Source organism: Armigeres subalbatus, chromosome 2, assembly GCF_024139115.2.
Source record: "Armigeres subalbatus isolate Guangzhou_Male chromosome 2, GZ_Asu_2, whole genome shotgun sequence".
NCBI lineage: Eukaryota > Metazoa > Arthropoda > Insecta > Diptera > Culicidae > Armigeres > Armigeres subalbatus.
In genome coordinates, this window is record NC_085140.1 from 42,904,948 (window position 1) to 42,920,628 (window position 15,681).

Below are 15,681 nucleotides of genomic sequence, written 5' to 3' on the forward strand. Positions count from 1 at the left end.
ACATACGCAAAGATTGTTTCCGTCCGAATAGTTGCAACACAGTGAAATATTCAGTAGCGAAACAATTTGTGCTGCTTGGGGTGAGTCCGCTCTCTCATTACCCGGGATCGAGCAATGTGAAGGGACCCATACCAAAGTGATAGTGTAAAAGCGACTCGATAGAGTACTCAATATGGATCGTATTTCGCTCAGGAAATACGGTGAGTGCTGTACCGGCCTTATTGAACGTATAGCCTCTATTGAGCTGAGACTATCCGTAAAAATGAAGTATTGATCAGAGGGAAGAGAGGAAATTCGCTCTAATGCGTAGTGTATAGCTGCTAACTCTGCAACATATACGGAACAAGGATTTTGAAGTTTTCGAGCGGCGCTATGCAATTCGTTGAAGACACCAAATCCAGTGGATTCATTTATTTTTGACCCGTCGGTGAAAAACTTTTTGACGCAACTGACATGGCTGTATTTACTTGTGAAAATTGGTGGTATACACTCCATTCGGATAGGATCTGGAATTCCATGGATCTCTTCTCTCATGGTCAGATCAAAAACTACAGAAGAACTGGAGGAGTCTAAGAAGCAACCATTATGGGGAACATTCGAAGAAGGGCCAATCTCCAGGCTCATGTACCAGTAGTACAGTGTCAAAAATTTTGATTGGAAGTTTCGTTCGATTAGCTTCTCAAAATTCTCAATTACCAATGGATTTAAAACCTCACACCGAATGAGGAATTTGAATGATATTTCCGCGAGGCGATTTGATAAAGGAAGTACTCCCGCGAGTACCTCTAAACTCATTGTATGAGTCGAGTTCATATAGCCTAGCGCGATGCGGAGGCAACGATATTGAATGCGTTCGAGCTTCAATATATGAGTTTTCGCAGCGGCTTGAAAACAAAAACTACCGTATTCGATAACCGACAAGATCGTTGTACGATATAGCTTTATCAGATCTTCCGGGTGGGCTCCCTGTACCGGTAACTGTACGCATGAAGTTGATTCTTTGTTGGAATTTCTGATACAGATGTCTAATGTTCATTCCCCAGGTGCCTTTCGAGTCGAACCAGACCCCTAAGTATTTATGTGAAATGCCTTGAGAGATTTTCTTACCCCTAAGATGAAGCTTTTATTTTGCTGGCGTATGCTTTCTAGAAAAGACAATCAGCTCAGTTTTCTCCGGAGAGAATTCGATACCCAGCTTCAAAGCCCAAGTAGACAAATTGTCCAGAGTATCTTGCAATGGTCCTTGCAGATCGCCTGCCCCTGTTCCTGTAAAGGAGACAACAGCGTCATCCGCAAGCTGTCTTAACGAGCAATTTTCCACAATACATCCATCGATGTCCTTAACATAAAAATTGTAAAGAAGGGGACTAATTCTTGAAGTTGTTGAGTTTCCATGAGAAAAACTCATATGTTTCTCAGACAACAAGTTGTACAAATAGTTATTTAGTATTGGTGAAAGCCCACACTCGTGGAGTTTGTCTGAAAGGACGTCAACGCAAATTGAGTCAAAAGCCCCCTTAATATCCAAGAAAACTGAACCCATTTGTTTTTTTTTGAGAATAGGCCAGTTGGATTTCTGTAGTAAGCAACACAAGACAGTCGTTCGTTCCCTTGCCTCTGCGGAATCCAAATTGAGTATCTGATAGAAAGCCATTTGATTCGACCCATCGGTCGAGCCGATTGAGAATCATCTTCGCGATTGGACGGTACGAGTTATGATCCGAAGCGGGTTTATCGGGTTTTTCGATAGCGATCACCCTCACTTGTCTCCATTCATCCGGAACAATGTTGCTTTCCACGAATTGATTAAATAAATTCAGCATGCGCCTCAGTTGAGGATAAACCTGTAAGAATTAAGTCCCTGAGGAAGGTCCCAAACGGACCGAAACTTCGGACAAGATTAAATAGCAGTGTTTTGAATTTGTCAAGACTGAAAAGCCATCTGTGAAGCATTAAATTAGAGTCGTGTACTGCTTTTTTTCGGGAAATTATTCTGATCTTCCGCAGAAAACTTCAACAGAAAATGCTTCTGAATTTCATCGATAAGTTCTATTAAACTTTCATAGGAAATATTTTTGAATTGTCAAACCGTCTACCTATTGAGCAAAGTAAAAATATGTTCCTGAAAGACGGTTTCCGTAGATGCAATTTTGCGTTATTCACCAGTGTTTGTATAACTATTTTATCAAATGGCCAAAATCTGTGAAGGATTTACTGAAGATTTTTCAAAAGAAATTCTTGGAGGAATTTCCAAATATATATTTGAGGAGGAATATCCAAATAAAAACCTGAATAGATTTTGGACAAACATTTCTGAAGGAATTGCTTAAAGAATTTCCTAAACAATTATTAAATGAATCAACGAAAGAATTTCCAATGGAACTCTCAGAAATACCAATCGGATATATATTTTTTATATTTCTAAAAGAATTACTTCAGGAACATCTGAAAGAATTCTTTCGGGAATTTTGCCAGGAATTTCTCCGGGAAATAATTCAAAAATCCGGACAGTAGTAAAATAAAACCCTGTTTGAATCTGGTATGAGGACTTGTCATAAAAAAATTAAGAATATCGGAATTGCAGTCGATCCAATTTACTTCAAAAGATGCCTCGGAAATATCTTCAGCAATCATCCTGGTGATATCTCATGAATTTGTTCAATAGTTCGATCGGAAAATCCTCCCCCAGGAAATTATTCGGTTAGTCACCCAGAAATTGTTTCAGGCATACCTTCAAAGATTCTTTCAGAAACACCATCGTAAATTATTTCTCTTACCTCAAGGAATTTCTTCAAAAATCCTCCCGAAATGAATCTAGAAATACCTTCAAAAGTTCTTTAAGGAATTCTTTCGAAAAATCCTTTATGAAATTGTCCAACAGTTTTTTTAGAAACCCCTCTGGAATTTACTTCCTGAATCCCTTCAGCAATGCTTTCATAAATTCTTCCAGATATTCCATCGGAAATTCCATATCCTCGACTCCTGCAATTCCGCTGGAATTACTTTCAGGAATTTCAGAATGAATTCCTAAATGAATTTTCGGAGGAACTCCTGAAGAAATTCTTGAATTTTCTTTGGAATTTTCTCCAGGTATCCTTTCGGCAAATTCTCAGGAAATTACTTTGGAGATCGACCCAGAAATTGTTTTTTTTTCAAGATATTCCTCACTTGTCATAAGAGGAGTAAAAATGGTGCAATCTCATTTAATTCCATCGTTTGAGGAGAAATTAAATGGGATAGTACGAGTCTTATGACAAGTGAAGCCATTCCACTAAAAGCTCACATTAATTTTCTTATCAAGATATTCTTTTAAAAATTCCTACAGAAAAACCTTTCAAAAAATCCTTAAGGAATATTTGCGTCTTGAGAATTTCTACGAAAGAATTTAGACAAATTATTTTAAGAGTTTCTTCGGAAATTCTTTTAGAAATTTCATCGGAAATTGCTTTGGTTTGGTCGGAGTTCCATCGAACTTTTATTAAGATGTTGCTTCAGCAAATATTTTTGGAATTTCTTTAAGAAATTGTTGCAGTATTCATAATGAAATCTCTTCGGAAACTCTAGAAGGATTTTTTTTTGCAGAACTTTATTCAGGAATTCATTTAATTTTTTTCTTGGATTTCTTTGGTTATTCCTCCGAAAATTTGAATGGAAATTCCGTGAGACCATCGGATATTCATTTGAGAAAATTACTTTAAGAGTCCTTCGAAATTTTTTTTTCCCATTTTATACTTTCTAAATTTTTGGAAAAATTCTTCTAACAAAATTTTCGGAATAGTTCCGGCAGGAATTTTGCAAGAAATTTCATATGGTTTTATTAAAAGAATTTCTGAAGGATTTTCTGGAGGAAGAATCTCCAGACAATTTCGGGAGGAGTTCTCAAAAGAATTTATGAATGATTTCTAACATATCCTGAAGTAATTTTCCGAACATATCCCTAAAGTAATTCAACAGAAATTCTTAAACAACTTCTGAAGGTATTCCTGAGGAAAATCCGAAAGATTTTCCTTAGCTATTTACGAGAAAAATTTCAAAGGAATTTTAAAAGAATTTTCAAAGGAATTTAAAAAAATCTGTAGAAATTCCTAAAAGAATTCGTAAAGGAATTTTCAAAGAAATTTTAGAAATTTTCTGAGCATTGTTTCTTTGATATTCGAGAAAAAATGTCTTAAGGAATTACTGAATTTATCTCCGAAGTAATTTTCAAAGGATTTTTTTGAGAAATCCCTAAAATAAATTCCGAAAAAATACTTGGAGGAATGTCCAAAGAAATTCTTGGATAAAAATTTGAAAATGTCGGGAATGTCTTCAGGAGTTCTTTTACAAATTGCGTTGTGAATTCGTTCGGAAACTCTTAAGGAAATTCCTGAAATATTGTCCTAGATTTGTGGATAGGACTTTTGCTGGAAAATCCGGAGGAATAACTGAAGAAATTTCCGAGGGAATGGAATTTCCAGTAGTATCCGAAGGAACATCTGAAATAATTTTTGAATTGAAAGTTTTTTGATAATAAATTAGTAGATTGATTGTATTTTATATGGGGCCCTCCTTACCCGTGCGGTAAGACGCGCGGCTACAAAGCAAGACCATGCTGAGGGTGGCTGGGTTCGATTCCCGGTGCCGGTCTAGGCAATTTTCGGATTGGAAATTGTCTCGACTTCCCTGGGCATAAAAGTATCATCGTGCTAGCCTCATGATATACGAATGCAAAAATGGTAACCTGGCTTAGAAACCTCGCAGTTAATAACTGTGGAAGTGCTTAATGAACACTAAGCTGCGAGGCGGCTCTGTCCCAGTGTGGGGATGTAATGCCAATAAGAAGAAAAAGAAGAATTGTATGTTATAGACAATAAAATGCAACAAAAATTTTGTAATATTTGAAACTGCCTGAAATTGTTTTTTTTAGTGATTTATCGCTTAACGCCTCAACGCCTATAGTTACTATATAGATGGATACATAAAAACCCTGATCTCGATGTGTTCTGGGCATATTTTTTTTAGGATTCTCTTTCCTTATGTCAATATGTATATTGAAATTTCTTGGCTACTAGACTACATGGGCACTATAACAAACTCATAAAAAATACGAAATGACATTTGTTTTGTTCGTTTTTCGTAGCAACGAGCTTTTTTCGATCTAGTACACACAGGACCGGATTTATGGGTGGGGCGGGGACTGTGGCCCCGGGCCCCACAAATCCTATGTACTAAAACCAACCTTTTTGTGTACATTTTGGGGCCCCCACAAGCTGTCGGCCCCGGGGCCCCCTTCCGGCTAAATCTGGCCTTGAGTACACATTTCAGTTTTCCTACCATTCCTGTTTGTGATTCCTGGATCTCTCCTTATCTTGATGGTCCTTTTAATATCGAGATGTGGAGAGGCGACTTTTAAAAGAAGATCCACTTATCCCAAACGCAAAATAGTCAATTTGAACCCACCTAGGGGAAACCGCCAAATGTTGAACGGCTAATTTTTTTGCCTATTGTTGAACTGTCATAAGAAATGCACGTGCGTTCAACAATAGGCGAAGAAATTAGCCGTTCAACATTTGGCGAATTACCCTACTCCTTTTGACCCACTTTTTGAATGAAACATCTGAAATTTTGTAACTTTCCCTTACCCGATGCAAATACTAGCTACTCTGATCAGATTTAACCTCTGTAACTCGATTTTCTCCATAACTCGATGGTCCTCCTTCTAATATCGAATAAGGGATAGTTCACTGTATTTGAATAGTAGCCACAGTTTTGGTAAGTGGTAACTCCTTTCTCTAAAAGCGTGATACATCCCTGAGGAACAACATAAATCACGATATTTTTTTTTAAAACCACCTCAATGCCTATGTAAACAAAGACTCAAGCGTTAATTTGTCGAACCTCTAAGCACACTTACGCAAGCTCACACCGACAGGAAAGGGGAAGGATTAGTCCACCTAATGGTGCTGTTATTTCATGTAAGAGTGTTCAGAGTAAATGAATCATTTGCCGCCCCGATCAGCACCAACGCTCTTTTCCCAAACGCGGAATGCCGCGGGCACGTTATCCCAATTACAAACCCCCGTAAATTCCAGTTTTAATTTAAACCTCCCGTGGCAGCTGGCAGCAGCGGGTTGGCCTTCCTTAGAGAGGAGCCGCAAGGCGATTTATCAAGTTTTCTTTCAATTAATTCGGCTTCCGTTGCGTTTCCATAGTCACTCTAATTCCGGCTTTCAACGGGGGCATTCGAAATACCAGCTTCGGTCGGCTGTTCGGATCCTAACGACCATGGCTGCAAGCGAAATTGTGCCATTAAAGCGTTTCCTAGTGTAATGAGATCGAAGCTTTTTTGCTGTTGGTTTCGTGTTTAATCTACCGTAGAACGATGGGAACTATTTTGTTTAATTTTTTTGTACGCTTTGTCCTTATTGGCGGAACAATTTATCCCATTGGCCGCACAGTTCTCCGTCATTGGGATCAGCTTCAGTGTTTTAAATGTTTAAATATTTAATGCGGATGATTTTTTCAACTGTCGTCCATTTTACCGTCCGCCTATCAGTGACCCCCATAGCGGATTCGTAGGTGTTGCTGATGCCGTTTGCAAACATCTAGGTACAGATATATTTTCGTTTCAACTAAATTAATTAATTACGTATGTTCGATTGGCTTTTAATTGAGCTGATTCAAAATGTGTTTCTGTCATGATGAGGAGCGAAGGATTTGCTCCTCGGGATTGGTGAGTAAACCGGCGCTTTCTGTTCGGTAGTGCAATATCGATTATGGGATCACAACAACTGCATTCGGTTGCCTATAGGGGATTAGTAGACATCAGTCGACGGCGATAGGATAAACTGAGATAAGCTTCGTCTATTTGATATTGATAAACTGGTACAATAGGGATCAGTGGTGGAGACAATATCAAAACTTTCGTATGACACTGAGATAGAACTTTAATTATCGTTTCATGATTGGAAATCCAACACCATGGTTGTCAAGGTAAGCACAGCCTGAATATCCTTGATGTTAAAGGCTTTTGGCAGAGACACAATATGTTTGGAGGCACTCTGTCCAAAAGTTTTAAAATTTCATTAGCCTTCATTACATTACATTACATAAGTGCTACTCATTGGGATCAATTTCGGGGAATCTTGACGAGTTTTTAGAAACCTCGCGGTTTTCCATATACCTTGCGTTATTTTCAGCATATCCCCAAGCAATCAAATATGTATTCAAAAATCTTTGATTTCTTCTCAAGAGGCTCCAGAATGTTTAATTTTGTAAGGATGTCTTAAGAGATACCTCATTTCAGAAGGTATCGTTTTGACTTGACAAGGATATGAAACCCTTAGTTCGTCTGATGAGCGAGAAGTGCAATAAAACATTTGCTCGAATTTTCACAGATTATTTATTGTTTATCAGGGCGTCAACATTATCTACACATTGAAAATATTTTCTTCATTATCATCTCTTTGCATTTATATGATTTCATTTGAACCCCAAATATACATATGTCGCCTTTCAATTTTTGAGCGTTTTTGGTATAGCATAGGGCTGTTTTCTAAATATATTTTTTTTTCCTAAGATATGGTCAAGTTTGCTTCGTCAAATAACAATGATGAATGTTTGCCATGCTACTGGAGATGCTCTTATGGCAGGAGAAATGTTGCACTGAAGGCAATTGTGAAGAGCGGTGAATGGGGCAAATATCGTGAACGCGTGGCTATTGATTTCATATGTAGGTATGTGTGATTCTGAGCTAAAAGCGAGCTATTTTCGGTTCTGTATTTTGGCGCTTTGATTGGCTTTTTTGATTTGTTTCGTGAATAAAGGTGGGATCTAGCTTTTTATTCCAATTCTTAAAAAAAATCCTATTTTTCTTCTCTGTTCTATTTGGAAGCTTATCTAATCGAACTCTTGTGCATGGTGGAAGATACTCGGGAGCTGTTGTCCATCTGATATTCCTCCATCTGGCAGAATATCACGTACCTGTTGTTGAAAGTCAGGGGGTGGGTCGATTCGGGTTTTTTTTGGAGGTTGGGGTGGTGGTGAATGCGATTGCGAAGTAGTTGGTGGAAAGTCGATATTTGGTTTTCGGATCCGACGACAACACGATGGACAATGGGTTCGTTAGGTTGTGATGCGCGGGAATAGAATAAAAAAGATTGTCGAACACGAAGGTGAATTAGAAAGGGGGAACGCGATAACAAGATGTCTTTCTGGACGTGAGATATCATGTGGGTGGAGTTTTTCAATTTATTTCAGTGTATTTTATCGTTGACTTACCTTGCCGGGAGGATGAGAGATTCGAACTCGGTCGCTAGATGGCGTCGAATGATGTTCTTGGATGGCGGAATTCCGAGTGCGGTTGCCATCGTGTCACCGGAGAAAGAAGGTTCCAACACCACCAATCCGCCATGAACTCCGCTGTCTGATTTGTGAAAATAAAATAAAATCAGGATCAAAGAACAGAATTGGAGAGAAATGTGACTACCTTTCAAATTGTCAGCATACTCCCCGAGATCTATCGAACGAGCCCAACGAATGAATCGTTGATTTGTCCATACTATCGGATCGGTGTCTACATTTTCGGATTGCAACCGCCTCATTGCCAAGGACTGGCGATCGTACTTCATGATCCGGAGGACGTGGATACCTTGATTTCGTAAGAGATCGAGTGTATAATATAATTATAATTATTATTAACTATCTATCAGTAAAACCAGACAAAAATTAAAACGTAAACAGGAAAGATTTCTCTTCGTTGATTTTCATTCTTTGTGATAAGAGAAGATAAAATCTAAGGTAATTTGAAGCGGATAAATGAGATGTCTTTTCTGTAACTTGCGCTTTTCTTACGACAACGGATAGAAATTATTGGCTTTGTTTAACGTACCGTGAACTATGCTAGCCTGATGGAACTTTCTTGTGACCCCCAGATACTTCTCAAGCTCTTTCTTCGATAGTGTGTCCAACATGCGAGCATCTACCAGTGAGTGCATGAAAGATTCACCGTACTGTGGAAGACCAATATCCGGAAGCCATTCGGAAGCCACCCACCTTGAAACAAAACACAATTTTCGTCATCTTTTTCAAACAATTTGCCAAACAACAAACAACTTACGTATGACCCAGTTGCCCGATAGTCGGATATCGAACCAGCTCCGGCCGACGCTGCTCCTCAATTGCCAGACGCAACTTCTTCCGGTGCATTGGATGACTAGTTCCCAGACCGCTTTCCAGCTCGGCATCGCTCAACTCCAGCAGAACCTTACCACTTTTGACGTTCTCTGCACATCGCGCACTATATTGCGGCATCCCCAGGGCAACCTCCAACCAGGCCAGCACTTGTGATGCCCTCCAACGCTCCATCGGCATCGATGAAGCTTCCCTCAGCAGTCGCAACTTCTCCGCGTAGCCTTCCTCGGTCAGAGGACTCCACTGGAAGTCGGTGGCTTCCGCTTCCGCCACTGGGTTGCTCTTGTTGCGGTTTCTGTTGCGAGCGAATACCCTCGATATACTACCCCAGGTGCCGCCGCGACCACTACGGCCGGTCAGGCCCATTCCCCCACCGGACGACGAGGAAGCACCGCCAGTCTTGGATGATTGAGATTGCGCTTGCTGTTGCTGTTGTTGCAGTCTTCTAGAAAAGGTTTGGTTCTCGTTCTCCACCGGAGAACCCAGTTGTTCCACTGAACGGAAGGAGCTATAGAAAAGGTGAATTACGTATGAGGATTCAGATATTCAATGCATGACGAGCAGGCTTACTTGGAAAGTGCAGTATTATCAACAGACCGAGAATAGGCCCCGGTGTTCAACGGAGACAGTGTAGGACTACGCTCCTTTGGTGTTCCATCTGTGGATTTAGAAAAAAAAACAACACCTTACTATGGACGTCATCTAACTCAGACCCCATTTGACTCACATTGATACATATTATGATGACTAGACACTAACGATACGCTATCCGAGTCCACCTGTATGCATGGCCCATTTTCACAGGGTCCATCGCTGAGATTGAGATCCCCCGCTGCACTCTCCCGATCGCTACTCCCTGCAATGAGCTCTGATGAGTGAACACAACGGTTCGTTAACTACTTGTGCCACTACGAAGAATCGCTAATCGAAAAGCCTTCAACTTACCTCTGACGCCGGAGTCAGCACTACACGAGCCCCTATCGCCGGGAGTTCCACTAATGTTGGAATACCCTCCGGCAGTCGTCTGGGTGTGGGTCATCAGCCCGGATGGAGGGGTCAGTGGAGCCGCCGATACCAGGCTCTCCTGGTCGGACATACACCCGGACAGCTGCCGCCGTGCTTCTTGCAGCTGTTCCTGGGTCCGTTGCAGTTGAATATCCCTGGCGTTGAGCTGTGCGGCCAGAGCAATAGACCGTTCGGCTTCGTCGCGGGCATGCTTTAGCAGAGACCACCGCTCCCGTTCCCGTTCGGTGTTCTGCTTGGCGCTGTTGTTTTCCGTTTCCCGTATTCGTTGTTCAAAGTTACGGATGAAGTTTCTCAGTTCTTGTTCCTTGTCCTGCAGCGAGGAGCAAAGCTGTTTGACCTGGATCAGCAGGTCACTTTTGTCCGAGCGGAGTTTCTTCCGCTCCAACTTGAGGCCTGGTATGAGAATTGTGACGTTAGCAAAGAACCGATGAAAGAAGTTTACTTTACAAAACCTACTTTGAATTAATTCCTTGGATATCCGAAGTTCGTTCTCGAGCTTTTCCACCCGGCCACCACTATCGTCGGTTGAGTGCGCATCGAAGCTGTTGGTATCCGATAACAGATCAATTCCTCCAACGGCACCATCTGGTGAATTTTCCAGCAGCTTTTTCAGTCGGGTAATCTCTGCAGTCAGGCGTTCGTTTTCCATCCGTATCTTAGTTGTTTGGGGTGATTCTGTGGATTGATCAAGGAGTTTAAATAAATTTATGCTTCAGTGTCATCGGTACTATTTTCTTTTGTTACGTGATCATTTTCACAAATGTTCCACAACTGTTCGATAACCTTGGGAAGAGTCGTTTAAACAACTATTGTCTTCCATTTACTTCCACTAATTAGTTTTTTGGTATCAACACAGATATGCATTTCGTCCTCCACTTAAGGACTTATTCATTAAGGGTCGTTTGCCCGAGTGTATTGTGGCCGCAGGCCACTGGGCCAAATAGCACGTTAGGCCGAAAATCATCTTGCCTAGTTCCATTTTACCAAATTGGACGTTTGTTCGAGACGGTTACTTCTTCATTTTGCCGAAAACGACATACGGCCGAACTGGTCATCAGGCCGAATAAATCGTTTGGCCGATTAGGTCATTTAGCCGATAATACCGTTTAGTCGAAATTATCGTTCCATTGAAAGACGTATATGGTCGGAAAAATCGTTTTGCCGAGTCCCGTTCGGCCGAAGGCCACTAGGCTGAAAGTTGTTTGGCTGAATATACCATTTAACCGAACAGACCATTAGACCGAAAGGGTCATTTGACCGAATAGCTTTTTTTTGTATCTTTATTAAGGAGACTTTCAGCCCGAGGCTGGCTCCTCTCCGGGCCGAATAGCTTATATGAAAAGATGTTTGCTTTGGATTGATCGCCGCGAGTTGATGTTTAAGATTTTTATCGATCATTTTTCGGCGAGTAAAGACAAAACAATAAAATTGCCAGACTGTCCAGACGTTCCGGTCGATTTACTGACATTCGACCATCTTCTGCGGACAAATCTTCCACTCAACTATTAACCAACAGTAATGGCTGTCTGTTAGTTTATAGTTGACAGGGAGATTTGTCCGCAGAATATGGTCGAAGGCCAGTAAATCGACAGAAACGTCCGGACAGGCTAACAATTTTATTTTTTTGTCTTTACTCGCCGAAAACTGATCGATAAAAATCTCAAACATCATTTGACAAGTGAGGGTGTGATAGTGCGACGTCTCACTTTCACTTTTCACTGTGAAGAGTGAGTCTCACTACTCACTTCTCATTTCTCATTTTTCACAGTGAGGAATAAGAAATTAGGAGTGAAAAGGTAGAAGTCTCACTTCTCACTTCTCATTTCTCACTTCTCACTGTGAAAAGTGAATAGGTAGACGTCTCACTTCTCTAAGAAGAATAGGAAAGTAAGTAAGAAGTAGGAAAGTGAGAAATGATAACTTAGACGTCTGACTTGGTACTGCTATTTTTTTTGCTTCTCATTCCGCACTTCTCATTTCATACTTCTTCTCAGTGAAAAGTGAGAATAACGAAATGCAAAGTGCGAATTGAGGAGTGAGAAATGTAAAGCGAAAAATGAGTAGTTAGAAGTGAAAATCTGTTCCAGAATTTTTTTCTCCAAAATATTCATTATTGGAAATTATTTTCGAATTTTCCACAGGAACTACTTTGCAGCTGTTTGTCATTCCCAAGGAAAATTGTTTGGAATTTCAGGGGAAAATAATTTAAAATTTGCATGAAATTTTTTTCAGAATTTTCATGCGAAATTGTTCTAAATTTTGTACTCCAGAATACTCAATTTACACTGAACATTTTTCGGAAAATCCACGGGAGACTCTAAGGAGTTTTTACGGGAAACTCGTTGGAGTTTTTTACGGGAGACGCGCTGGAGTTTTTACCAAAAATTTCCTGCGGGAAATTTTTCAAAACGAGAAAAAAAATTGATTTCAATGGAAATTGTTAGGAGTTTTCATAGGAAGTTTACTTTAATTGTGACGAGATTTTTTTTTTAAATTGCCATAGAAAGTTCTTCGGAATTTTTCAGAATTTCCACAGAGTGACTACTATCTGGAAGCCTGGAAAAATGCTGGAATTATCAGAGAATTTCTGACACAAACAGGGAGCTTTCAAACATGAAAAAAATAAAAAAATTAAGAATTGAACACGTATGGATCGTTGTTCCGATCTATGGACAAAAAAAGCTTCAAAGGAATTTCTGAATTCCCGAAGCAATACCTAAAGAGAACTGAGGTTTTTTGTTCGAAAAATCAATTACCTAGGTTTTGCTTGTAAAATCTTCTGAGAATTCGCTCGGAAATTCTTCATGAATGTATTAAAAAATATATAATAATTAAAGATTTCAAGGAAGTTCTTGGAAGAACTTTCGAAGAATTTTTGGATGGTTTTACAAAGGAATCACGTGTCCTAGGAATTACAAGCGTAATTTTCTAAATTATTTCTGGGGGAATTTCCAAGATGAGTCCCCAAATGAATTCCTGGAAGAATGTCTAAAGGTAATTCAGGAGGAATTTCCGAAAGGATTTTTTGAAGAATTCCCGTGGTAGAACATAAAGAAATTTTCAAGAAAAAAAAATCTAAAGGAAATTGTGAAGGATTTCTGCTTAAAGAGTTTTCGATGGAATATCGAATAGATTTTCCAAGGAATTCCCAGAAGAATTTTCAAAAGAATTTCTAAAGGTATTCTCGAACTGATTCTCAAAAAAAAAATCAAAAAATTCCTCAGAAGGATTCCAACATGAATTTATGAATAGATTCCCAAAGAAATTTCGAAATCAATTTCTATGGAAATTTTAAGAGAGTTTCCGAATGTTCAAAGGAATTTGTAGAAGAGAAAATCTCTAGAAATGACCGAAAAAAATTCCGGAGAAGTTACTCGAGGAATTCCTCAAAACAAATACCGAAAATAATCTCCTCTAGGAATTCTAGAAATAATTTCCAAAGAAATTCCTGAAGGAATTTATTAAAATTTCCAAAGAAATTCGTAAAGGAATTTCCGAAGGAACCTCTAAAAGAATTTTCCTAAGAATATCCGGAACCTTAAGGTGTCTTCTAAAGTTTTCGTAAATAAATTTTCGAATGAATTCCTAAAAAAACCCCAAGGATTTCAAAAAAAGTCGAAGCATTTTCCGAATGCATACCCAGTAGAACTAAGTAGAAGTAAGCACTAAAACACTAGTGACGCTGTAACCGTTAAAATTATTTTGCCATTTAAAATTATTTGGCTTCAATAAGCTTAACTTGGCATATGCTGTCTATCATGTTGTAGTGTCTGATTGGTTGCATCAATAACATCGGTTTGACACTATTACTACCGGTTTTTTGGCTACTATGTTTGAACACAATACTGCCCACACTCGCATAACAGTCCCATTTGACTTTTCGTCTCTTTTGAGTGAATGAAAAGGGTTCATTTCTTATGTACTTCAATAAATCATAATAAAAAATTGCGATTTTGTATGCCCATCTCTTCTTCTCTTCTTCATTAGCATTGCAACCCCCACTGCTGCCTCGCAGTTTAGTGTTCATTAAGCACTTCCACAGTTATTAATTGCGGGGTTTCTAAGCCAAGTTACCATTTCTGCATTCGTATATCATGAGGCTAACACGATGATACTTTTATGCCCAGGGAAGTCGAGACAATTTCCAATCCGAAAACCGATTCGAACCCAGCCACCCTTAGCATGGTCTTGCTTTGTAGCCGCGCATCTTACCGCACGGCTAAGGAGGGCCCCTATATGCCCATGAGTGAAAAAAAAACCAAGTCATAGTCCCATATTGAAAGTACCCGCATAACAGACCCACTAAGAATTTACATGAACTAATTGCTCAAAACTAAACAATGTTTCGATCAAACTAAATCGCTTTACGGTAATGCAACGAATGATAAACAACTTCAAAATTTCAGAAAGATACAATGATGTTTCAATTTATTAGATTTTTCAAAAGTTTCATATGGAAGATGCGATTTGGAACTTCAATAGCTCAGTATGCGAAAAAAACGGTATGGGACTAACATGTGAGTGAGGTAGAATAGATGTTGGTGACATGAACTGGAGTGACATTGGCATTTTTATACTTTTTCATCATCTGTATTTCCGAACTAATGTCTACAGGAATTCCATAAAACATTTCCGAGGAATCTGATATGAGCCAGACGTGGGCTGAAAATCTCGTTAATGAAGACATTAAAATTTCCGAGGAATGTGCTAAAGGAATTCGTAAAAGAATTTACAAAGTATACGAGGTTCTGAAGGAATTCCCGAAGAAAGGCCCAAACAAATTTCCGGAACAATTCTTGAAGAAGTTTACTAAAGTTCCTCTAAAGAAATTACTAATTAAAATCGATCGAATTTTCGAAGAAATTTCAAAAGAATATCCGCAAAAATCTCCAAAGTATTTTACGAAGGATACCTAAAGGATTTTTTAATGGAATTCTGAAGGAAGTTCCGAAGGAATTCCTGAGGGAAACTTTTGTGGGCCAAACGGCATTTTCGGTCAAACGTCTTTTTCGGTCGAACAACCCGTTTGGCCTTTTCTGCCAGACGACCATTTTGGTTGAACGGCATTTTCGGTCAAATGACCAATTAGCTAAACAATTTTTGTTTGGCCGAACGACATTTTCGGCCAAAGAACATGTTCGGTCTTTTATACCGTTCGGTGAAGACATTTTCAACCAAATAGTCTCTGGCCAGATGGGTTTCTAGACGACTTTTGGCCAAATTGCTTCAGGGTAAACGGCCTTTCTCCGACATAACATTACTGAAAAATTGTTTCCTAGTGGTTTTGTAGCGAAGTTTGCTTTTAATCACCAGAGTACAGACAAACAGATATAACTCTTAATGAAAGTCAGTTGAAGATTTCTCGTTATCGAAAACACTAATGTCATCTGTTGCACAATCTACTCGAATCAATGGCGATGTCAAACCACTCCGAAAATTGACATCCTAATCGCTTACACTTGTAAAGTAGAATGACAGAATGTT

The 15,681-nt window shown here is 39.4% G+C and overlaps 1 protein-coding gene across 7 annotated transcripts in view; it reads right to left on the reverse strand.

Annotated features, from left to right (window-relative positions):
* Positions 1-15,681, reverse strand: part of LOC134218493 (kazrin) — a 410,880-nt gene that overhangs the window by 156,312 nt on the left and 238,887 nt on the right. For 4 of the 7 annotated variants that reach the window (XM_062697576.1, XM_062697573.1, XM_062697574.1 and 1 more), the window contains 8 exons: positions 10,654-10,872; positions 10,117-10,590; positions 9,899-10,039; positions 9,742-9,829; positions 9,098-9,679; positions 8,870-9,033; positions 8,468-8,629; positions 8,260-8,404 (listed from right to left, as the gene is read on the reverse strand). In XM_062697576.1, coding sequence (XP_062553560.1) covers positions 8,260-8,404; positions 8,468-8,629; positions 8,870-9,033; positions 9,098-9,679; positions 9,742-9,829; positions 9,899-10,039; positions 10,117-10,590; positions 10,654-10,872 — 1,975 coding nt within the window. Of the gene's footprint in view, positions 1-7,526; positions 7,963-8,259; positions 8,405-8,467; positions 8,630-8,869; positions 9,034-9,097; positions 9,680-9,741; positions 9,830-9,898; positions 10,040-10,116; positions 10,591-10,653; positions 10,873-15,681 lie in introns of those variants that run through there. The other 3 variants (XM_062697578.1, XM_062697577.1, XM_062697575.1) reach the window with 3 other exon arrangements.